The sequence below is a fragment of the Trachypithecus francoisi genome, unplaced genomic scaffold (assembly GCF_009764315.1).
Source record: "Trachypithecus francoisi isolate TF-2019V2 unplaced genomic scaffold, Tfra_2.0 Lachesis_group0, whole genome shotgun sequence".
NCBI classification, from domain to species: domain Eukaryota; kingdom Metazoa; phylum Chordata; class Mammalia; order Primates; family Cercopithecidae; genus Trachypithecus; species Trachypithecus francoisi.
The window spans coordinates 60722340-60732657 of NW_022681453.1; the positions used below are offsets into that span (position 1 = coordinate 60722340).

At 58.3% G+C, this 10318-nt stretch overlaps 1 protein-coding gene across 1 annotated transcript; it reads left to right on the plus strand.

The window, feature by feature from the left end:
• The first annotated feature begins 390 nt into the window (after positions 1-390).
• On the plus strand, positions 391-1460 carry DNAJB8 (DnaJ heat shock protein family (Hsp40) member B8). The gene has a single exon (XM_033210883.1). It carries the CDS (start codon positions 656-658, stop codon positions 1346-1348), a length of 693 nt encoding a protein of 230 aa, XP_033066774.1. The 5' UTR covers positions 391-655; the 3' UTR covers positions 1349-1460.
• Positions 1461-10318: the final 8858 nt, after the last annotated feature.

A 10318-nucleotide genomic window follows, 5' to 3' on the forward strand; every position in this document is an offset into this window, starting at 1 on the left:
ACCTGGCCAGATAATGAGCACGAGAAAAGCAGACTCTTTTCCCCATCCCAGCCTGCCTGAATCCCACCTTGGCCTCCTCTTGCCTTAGCTGATGCCCAGCCATCGGCAGAGTGGACATACCCAGAAGGCCCTCACCCACCTCCCCCACCACGGCCACGGACCTTTGTCACCCACCAAGGCTAGAATCTCATGGCCAATCCTGCCTCTGCCCTTTGGCTCCCGGGGCTCAGCCCACACCACCTGAGTCAGAGAGCATCCCTTTCCCACCCACCGCTGTGGCTGCCTCAGTGGCAGGGGCAGGCCCATATGCCCAGCTTTGCCTGGTGCAGAGCTGGGGGCGGGGGTAGGCCACGCCCTGAGAGCTGATGTCATAAAGGGCGCTGTGGAGGGCAGCCCACCCTGACCCGGCCCCACAGCGGCAGTGTCCCTCCCCTCCCCCGACCCCTCTCAGTGGGAGCCCCTCCAGTCCCTGAGAACTGGTACTATGAAAAGGTGAACTCCCCAGCAGACTCTTGCCTGGAGCCTGAGGAGTCCAGCCAGGCCCCTGCTGAAGGGCCCCAGACCACCGGCCACCTCTCCACCGTCCTCTGACCAGCTGGGCCCCTGAGCCCACCTGGCCTCCACGTCCCCTCTCCTCTCACCCACACCCCTGGCCATGGCTAACTACTACGAAGTGCTGGGCGTGCAGGCCAGCGCTTCCCTGGAGGACATCAAGAAAGCCTACCGCAAGCTGGCCCTTCGCTGGCACCCCGACAAGAACCCCGACAACAAGGAGGAAGCTGAGAAGAAGTTCAAGCAGGTGTCTGAGGCCTACGAGGTCCTGTCTGACTCCAAGAAGCGCTCCCTGTACGACCGTGCGGGCTGTGATGGCTGGCGGGCTGGCGGCGGGGCCAGCATGCCCTACGGCAGCCCCTTCAACACCGGCTACACCTTCCGTAACCCTGAGGACATCTTCCGGGAGTTTTTTGGTGGCCTGGACCCCTTCTCCTTTGAGTTCTGGGACAGCCCATTCAACAGTGACCGTGGTGGCCGGGGCCATGGCCTGCGGGGGGCCTTCTCGGCGGGCTTTGGAGAGTTCCCAGCCTTCATGGAGGCTTTCTCATCCTTCAACACACTGGGCCACAGCGGGGGCAGCCACACCACCTTCTCATCCACTTCCTTCGGGGGCTCCGGCTCTGGCAGCTCGGGGTTCAAGTCGGTGATGTCGTCCACCGAGATAATCAATGGCCACAAGGTCACCACCAAGCGCATCGTGGAGAACGGGCAGGAGCGTGTGGAGGTGGAGGAAGATGGGCAGCTCAAGTCGGTGAATGGCAAGGAGCAGCTCAAATGGATGGATAGCAAGTAGGCACCTGCCACCTGGCTCTGCCTTCCTTCTGTCACCACCGTGAACGGGGCAGCAAACACATGGGGCCGCAGACATAGCCCGATGGTTAATAAATGTGCCAAGTGAGTTCATGGAACAGTTTGCCCAGCTTTGTGGGGATGTGGGGCCAGCTCCAGCCTAGTGGACATGAAGGAGGGTGTGGATGCTGCCTCCAGGGCCTGCGCTGTTTCCATCAGGAAGCCAGGGGTGGTTCTGCAGGGGGGTCAGTCATCTCTCCTGTGCCCGCCATCTGGGTTGACAAATAACGTGGCTGCCCTGTCCTGATTACCTCAAACCCAACCCTGACCTGTATCCATTCTCTACTGCTGGCCCCTGCCATCTGCACAGGCCTTGCTGTTCCAGTTCTCAGCCTTCCCCCTTTCTACCCACCCACATAGGTTCTTCCCGGGACAGCTGTGCCAAACCCACGTTCAATCGCATTGCCTGGTGGCTTTAAACCAGGCTCCCCCACTCTAAGCATAAGGACTGCACGTCTCATCCTCACCACGAGGGCCTGGTGGCCTGGGCCCACCTACCTGCCCCTGGCCCTCTGCCTCTGACCTCCCACCGTGCTGGCTTCCCCAGTTGTTCCACTGCACCACAAACCCTGCAGCCCCAGGGCCTTTCTACAGGCTGTGCTCCCTGGCGAGTGCCCACTCGTCTTCACGCCTGTCGTCCATGGGTGGAGGCAGGATCCCAGGGAGCAGATCTCAGCCACGTGAAGCCGGAGCTTTCCCCAAGTCAGAGCCAGGCTGATCCCCTCAGAGGGTGAGTGAGCTCCACGTCATGGGAGGTGCCTGTGCTAAAAAGGAAAGGGGACTCTGTTCTGGTGACCTGAGTCCTACCGAGTGCCAATCTTTAAAAAGTATGCATTTTTAAAATAACATTCTACTTTGAGGCTGGGTGCGGGGGGTGGCTCACGCCTGTAATCTCAGCACTTTGGGAGGCTGAGGCAGGCGGATCACGAGGTCAGGAGTTCGAGACCAGCCTGGCCAACATGGTGAAACCCCATCTGTACTAAAAATAAAAAAAAATACAAAAATTAGCTGGGCATAGTGGCGAGTGCCTGTAACCACAGCTACTTCAGAGGCTGAGGCAGGAGAATTGTTTAAACCCAGGGGGCGGAGGTTGCAGTGAGCTGAGATCATGCCACTGTACTCCAGCCTGGGCAACAGAGCAAGACTCTGCCTCAAAAAAAGTAACATTTTACTTTGAAACAATCTCAAACTCAAAGATGTGTCAGGCACTATTAATTGGATGCAATTCAAGAAATATTGATTGAGCACCTGTTAGACACTGGAGATACAGCAAGGAACAAAACAGGCAGACCCCTACCCTCACGCGGTTAGTATTCTAATTGAGGGAGACAGATGAGAAACAGATGTGCAGAACATGGTCCCCACTAGCAATGAACGCCGGAGAGGAAATGGGCAGGTGAGCTGACTGAGAAGGGGGCTCAGGGAGTGGGCAGGGGAGTGCTGAGTCACTCAACACCCAACAGAGTGGCCTTGCCGGACACGGTGGCTCACGCCTGTAATCCCAACACTTTGGGAGGCCAAGGTGGGTGGATCACGAAGTCAGGAGATTGAGACCATCCTGGCTAACATGGTGAAACCCCGTCTCTACTAAAAATACAAAAAAATTAGCTGGGCGTGGTGGCGGGTGCCTGTAGTCCCAGCTACTCGGGAGGCTGAGGCAGGAGAATGGTGTGAACCTGGGAGGCGGAGCTTGCAGTGAGTCGAGATCATGCCACTGCACTCCAGCCTGGGTGACACAGCGAGACTCTGTCTCAAAAACAAAACAAAACAAAACAAAACAACACACACACAAAAAACAAACAGAGTGGCCTCCATTTCTGAGGGGGTGACATCTATCAGGAACTGGAATGAAAGTGAGGCACTGGACCATGAGGCCATCTGGGGAAAAAGCGTTCTGGGCAGAGGGAACAGCAAGTGCAAAAGCCTGGGGCAGGAACAGGCCTGCCCCTGTTTGGAGAACAGCAAGAAGGCCAGGAAGGTGGCTATGCATGGTTCCATTTAAGGCCCACAACTGTCCACAACCCTCCCAGACAGGGGTCATTGACCCCACATTATTGAAGAGGAAACTGAGGTCTGGAGAGGAGAGAGTCACACAGCTGGCAAGTGGCTGTGCTAGAATATCACCCCAGATGTTGACTCCAAAGGACCTGCCTTTAAAATGGTGGTGATGATGATGATGCTGGCAGTGACAGCCCAGGGAGACGCGCTTAAGTGCTTGAGTGCATCTATATAAAAGACCAGGAGGTGGCAATTCATTGTTCCTTGGGGTTGGAGTAGAAGCCAAAAAGGAGGTGATTCCAGGTTTGAGGGTTAAAGGATGGTCAGTGACAGGGTCTCTGGCTCCCTGGCTGCGGCAAGGAAGTGTGGCATGGCCACAGAAGGTGTCCTGAGCACCAACTGGACTAGGATCTGGTCAGATTTTGCTCACTTCTGCATCCCAACTCCCAGGCCAGCTCATGGCATCTAGTAGGTGCCCAATAAATGATATGTAATGGAAGAAGGGAGGAGCACTATGCCAGGGAAGAGTGGGAACCAAGGACCATGCTCAGAGGACACTCTCTGAAGCTCAGGATAGGAGAAGACCCTGGGAGGCCTTTAACCTAGAGAGGAGGGTGAGGCTCAGTCGAATAAGGGAAACAGCCAGTGAAGAACTCATCTCATTTTCAGATGCAGAGTTGGTCTGAGGGGTACTCACGAGGGATGCAGAGGCTGGAAGGCGGGCCTGCTGCTTTTCTCCAAGGGGAGCCTGCTGAAGGCCTCTTCCAGGAAGCCAAGGGGCATCAACCCAAGATCTTCAGGGCTTGAAAAGCCCCCTTGGCTTCTGCATGTGTCTTGGCTTAGAGGACACAGTCGGCAACTTGGCGCTGTGGCTGCGTCTTGAGGCTGAGGCCAAGCTGTGGCTCCCTGGGTTCTGCCTCTGAGAGCCCTGGGACAAGCCAGCAGCTGGAGGTCCCCTAACCACGTTACAGGCAGGGCAGGAGAGCCTCGTGAAACACAGAAGGTCAAACCCCAGCTCCCAGTCCTTCCCTGGGACTAACTTCATCAAAGCCCCCACTACAGCATTAACCACCTGACCTCTGTCCCCGCCGACTTGCTAATTTCACCAATTACTGGCCAGCTGTGTCTGCGTCAAGTGGGCCTGCTTAGCACAGGCAGCTGCTGAGCAAATCCAGTTACAGCCCAGCAGCCCAGGCAGCCACAGTCCTGGCGCTGGGTGCACAGCAGAAACCTGGGTGCTTGCACGGCACTGGTGCCCAAACACCCCAGGACTCCTGGCTCTCTGCTTCCTTCTTGTCGCCCAGCCTCACACCTGGAGCTGGCACCTGCTCTCTCCAATGCAAATCCAACACGGCATCCCCTGCTCAAACGCCTGCGGGGCCCCAGTCACTGACCCGCCCAGCCGAGCATGTGACACCTGGCGGAATCCCTGGGTCTACCCTTAGCCCCACTTTACAGACAGAGAAGCTGAAGCCTGGCAGCTTGAGTGACTTCCTCAGGAGCACATCTGGGGTAGAGTCCAACCCCCTCGCAGCACTCACTGCCTGGGGCCTGCCCCGCAGCACTGCCAGCTCCGGGCCCTTTCTGCTGCGGCATCACACTGTTGCCCCTGCCTGGGCCGCCCTTCCCATCTCCTTCGGCTTGTTAAAGTCATCCCTGGAGGCTCCTACTCTGTGTCACTTTCTTGAGGAGGCCTTGCCAAGCTGCGCTGCCGCAGCAGGCCATTCTGGCCTTTCCCGGAGCCTCTTCTAGGCTGGGCTGTGTGTCTAGGGGCCAAGTCTGAAGCAGTGAGGTGTCCTGGGAGCCATTTTCAGAGCCAGATGGGGCAATGAGAGGTCCGGGAGCCACTTTCAGAGCTGCGCGGGGCAGCCAGGGATCTGGGAGCCACTTTCAGAGCTGGGCTGAGGCTGGCTGCACCCTGTGCAGTGGCATGCTGAGTGGAGTCCGCTGAGGTTCCTCCGCTGCCCCAGGGTTCAGCAGGGGGCAGGGGACACCACAGAGGGTAGCTCCCCGCGAAGATGACGGCCGTGTCCCAGTTGGGTCATTGTCATCCACTGGACATCACTCCAGCCTCCTCCCTGGCCTCCTCCCTTCCCTCTTTCATCCCGTTTTTATCCCAGCAGCCAGAAGGATCCTGTGAAAGCCTGAGTTTTGTGGAACACTCAGGAGTGGAGGCTGCAGTCCCCATGGCGGCCCTCAGGACCTTCCCCAGCCAGCACAGTGACTGCCCCGGCTTCCCCATCATTCTTTGCTCCAGTCCCCTGGCCTCCTCCCCTTCCTACTCACACTGACTTGTTCCTGCACGGGGCCTCTGAGCTGGCCGTGACCTCTACCCAGAGTCCTCCTCCGGATCTAACGCAGCCCTCCCTCGCCTCAGATCCAGGCGCACCTCCCTGATCTCTCCTGCTCTCTGTGCTCTGGCACTACCCTGCCTCCCACCTCCAGCTTTCGAACATGCTGACCCCATTGCCTGGGACCCACAGCCCACCCAGTGAATACCACCAGATGCTGCTTCCTTGGGAGGTCTCATACTGGGGCAGGTCTCCACCTTCTCCACCCTCCATTCCTGGGTCCACACATTCTGTGAGGGCCCTGGCTGTCTGAAGGGACCAAAAGGCTCTGGGGGAGGGAGTGGATGAGATGGCATCTAAGCTGGGGCATTTTGCAAGTTAGGGTGTCAAGGCCCTGGGAGATGCACTGGGCTTGCAGAGCAGGTGGAGAGCCAGGTCTGTGGCCTCTCAGCCACGAAGAGCTGGTTTACTCAAATGGCCTTGGCCCCTCAGGCCTGGCTGGGCAGGGATTGTCCACTGGGGCTCAGGCTTCTTCATGGACTAGGTGGGCAAGTACAGTGTTCTCAGCCTACTGCAGAACCTCCCCGACGCCTTCCACTGAGCCAAGCAAGAGATATGGCTGTTCACCCCCATTTTGCAGATGCAGAAACTGAGGCTCAGAGGACGAGAGATGTGGTCAAGGTCACAGGGCCACAGTGGGAACCAGTTCTGCCCCCCTCTTACTCTCCCTCTGCACTGGGCCTGGGGCAGGGTGGGTGGGGCGCAGGCAGCCTCCTGCCCGCCTTCCCTCCCTCTGGCCGGTCGATGTTATCGCAGCTGATTTAATTTCAAAGACGGATTGAGCTGCGGAGGGAGGGAGAGTGGCTAATCGCAGCCGCCATCTGCCCCGTTGTCATGGGGATGGGCTCCCAGCAATTGTGCGGGGCAGACCCAGATAAGGGCACCAAGTGGGCTGGAGGGGATTGTGGTGGGCGGGACGGGGAGGGCAGGAGAACCGGGAGCCACGAGACACGGTGACAGAGACAGGGAGAGACACAGCAGGAAGGGGAGATTGGGATTCCGGGGACCCAGGGACCATAGAGACACAGAGATGCCAAGGAGCCAGGGAGATAGCTGGAGGTGCCCAGGTGAGGGGTGGAGACAGAGCCCCTGGAGGAGGCTGGGGGATGGTGTGGGACGGCTGCCTTCGCGCCTCACTGCCCACCCGGCCCCAGGTGGCCCGCCTGCCCCCCTCCCCCGGCAGCCTGCCACTGAGCGGGAGATTCTCCTCTTGTCTGCTGGGGAAGGGTCTTGGTAGGGAGTTCAGGCCTCCCCAGTCTGCCCACTCTGCCATGCCAGGGTCACAGACCTCACGGCCCCTCCCTGGCTGGACAGGGTCCCAAGCTCCGCTCAGAGCTGGGGTGTCTGCTGCTTCCAATGACAACTCCCAGGGCCCTTGATCTGGCTTTTACCACAATCACGCCATCAAGATCTGCCAATACTGACTTCATCTTGTGGATGGAGGGTGGCACTGAGCGCCTGCATTGGGCTTTGTCCACCCACTGTCATCTGTCTTCCAGGCAGCCCTACACAGTGGGCATCCTTATGCCCATTTCACAGGACAGAGTCGTCTGACCCCTCCCAGAACATGAGCCCGGAACAAGAGCCCCCATCTAACTTATGCCAGTGAGCATTTATCATCACCTCTGTGTGCTGGGACTTGGGAAGATGCCAGGAGACAGCAGAGAAGGAGGCAAGACGTCTGGTCGCTGCTCTGCCAGCCACCACTGCTCAGAACCCTTCACCAGGCTGGGGCTGGCAGGCCTCAGCCCTGCCCTTCCACCTTTGCAGATGCTGTTTCTCCCCGGAGCGACTCCCTGCCACCTGCACTAACCTCACTGCCACCCTGCCTATGCCCCCCACAGCCTGGTTCTGCTTGCCTTGCAACCACCAGGAGATAGTTGAGGCCTGGGAGGTGGGCTCTGCTCACGGCTGTGTTCCCAGTGCCCAGCTCACAACGTGGGCCTCAAAATACAGGCTATTAATCAGGGCTACACCTCTACTGGCAACCTCAGCATACGACTGGGACTCAGACTTCAGGTCTGCACAGCACCGTCCACTGGATGCCTCCCTGGTGGCCCCCAGGCTCTGCAGATGCTCAGTTTCCAATGCACCTGATCCCTGCCCCAGCCTCCTCCCTGGGCCCTGGGCACCAGCACCAGCCTGCCAGAGGTGGCCTCCCAGGGCCCGAGCCATCCTCTGACCTGGGCACATCCCCACCAGCCTTCAGAAAATACCAAGGTGCTCTGCTTCTTGGTGAGGGCATGGATCATTCATCATTATGAGTCTGAAGTCCAAATTCCCCAGAGCGGCTCACAGGGAAATATGAAAATCCCCTCCAAGGCCTTCAGGACAAATTCAGACTGCCCACCGTGTCCGCAGGTGGATGCCTCCACACTCCTCACCAAGATCCTGGACAAAGTCCAAACCCCAGTTGGGACCCACAGGCTCGCATGGGGTCCAACCTCTTCTCCAGCCTCGTCCTTTACAACCTCCCACCTCTCTTTTACCGTCAATGGGCTATTTTTGTGTTTGTTTAATTGTAGTAAAATACCCACAATACAATTTCCCATTTCACTGTTTTGATGTGGACAACTAAGAGGCATGAAGCACATTCGCACGGCTCTGTTGCCCTCACCGTCATTTGTCTCAGGACTCTTCTCTTCCCAAATGGAAGCTGTTCTCACTCAACTCTAACTCCGCACCCCCCAGCTCCTGGTGCCCTCCATTCCACTCTCTGTCTCTGTGAAGCGGACTGCTCCAGGGACCTCAGGGGCCTGGGGGCTGGGACAAGGGTGGGGGCAGCCCCCTGCTTCCTGCTGCCTCTGAGGCCATGCTTGGGCTTTGCTTGGGTCCCTTCTCACCCCAGCACGTCCTCTCTTTTGCAATTCTCTTTCACTGCCTTTTGGGTTTTTCAGAAAAGGAGCCTGCAATCATTTTCTATTGCTTCTGTGGAAAATTACTACAAACTTTGTGGTTTAAAGCAACCCAAATTTATTGTCCTACAGTTCTAGAAGCCAGAAGAGCCAAATGTGTATCCCTGGGCTAAAATCAAGGTGTCTTCCTCCTGAGGTCTCCAAGGGAAGACCCATCTCCTGGCCTTTTCCAACCCAGACACCACCTGCATTCCTTGGCTGGTGGTCCCTTCCCCCATCTTCAAAGCTAGAGGCACAGCATCCTCCAGTCTCCCTTTCTGACTCTGACCCTTCTCTTTCCTCTTGTAAGTGTCCTTGGGATTACATCTAGGGCCCACCTGGATGATCGTGTATAGTCTTCTTGTCTCAAGATCCTTCACTCAGTCACATCTGCAAAGTCCCTTTTGCAATCTAAGGGAACACACAGGTTCTGGGGGTGAGGACGAAGACATCTTTGTGGGGAGGGGACATTGTTCCACCCACCACAGAGCCTGCAGAGAGGAGAGGTGGTCTCCTCACAGGGCTGGACGGAGGGGCTGTTGAGAGTCCAGCTCAAGGCCACTTACTCCTCAAATGGCCTCCTGCCTGGGGGACCTATATTCCAGGTTGCTTAGGGAGGGGCACTCGAATGCCTGGACCCCTGGGCAGGACCTGCCCCTAGGGCCCGTCCCTGAAGGGGAGCCTCCTGGGGAGGAGGTAGATTGTGTCTGGGATGCAGAGCAAAGGAGTAGAGACCAGGAGGCTAGGGCTGAGAGGCAGGGCTGGGAGGAGGCCCGTGTGGCAGGAGCTTGGCAGCAGGACCTGGGAGGTGGGATATGGGGTCAGGGCTGTGGGTTCCTGAGCAGAGGAGCCAGTGCCTTCATGTGGCCGAGGCTGGGAGGGTGCAGGACCCGCTCAGCCCCCTTGCTGGAGACCTCAGGTTTGTCCCTGCCTCTCTCTGGGACTGGCTTTCTCTGTCTGTCAAAGCCCTCTCTCTCCCCTGGCTCTGGGGACACTCCCAGCTGTTCCTCCCCAAGGCTGTGTCCCTTGTCCCAGAACCCTGGCTGTGGCATCTCGTCCATCTAGAGGCATTAGTCACCCTTCAGTTTAACCCTGGGAATGGTCTGGGTCTGGGTCCCCAGGAGGGCCCAGGATCACAGCTCAGAGCAGAGGAGGCAGAGGAGCAGCTGGCTCCTGGGGACCCAGGATGCAGACAGAGATGTGGGTCCACAGGTGGTTTTGTTTTGTTTTAAGAAAAGATATGATCACAGCCTCCATCAGCATCTCAGAGGGGTCCGGGACTCACCAAAGGTCGAGTATGACCTCAGGCGACATTGCTGAGCATCCCTCCCCATCCCTGGGGCCATGTCCCTGAGCCCGGCACTCCCTGGCTCGGTGGGGTATGGCCTGCGGACAGGCCTGCCCTCCATGGGGCTTGGGAGCACGGGTGCTGGGCAGCGCGGGGCTGGGGCCGCCTGCCCGCCAACCACACTGCGCTGTCACACCCCAAAGCAGGAACCTGGCACCGCCAGCCACTCAAGCCTCTGGGCGCCGTGGTTATGCCTGCGGTCACCCGAGCAGCCGGTCAGGAAACCCCTGGGGTCGTGGGGTTCTGGGGTGGTGGTGGGGGCACGAGTCTCCTTCAGGTTCCTGGGTCGCTGCTGGCTTTGGCCACCTCCCACCACTTTGAGC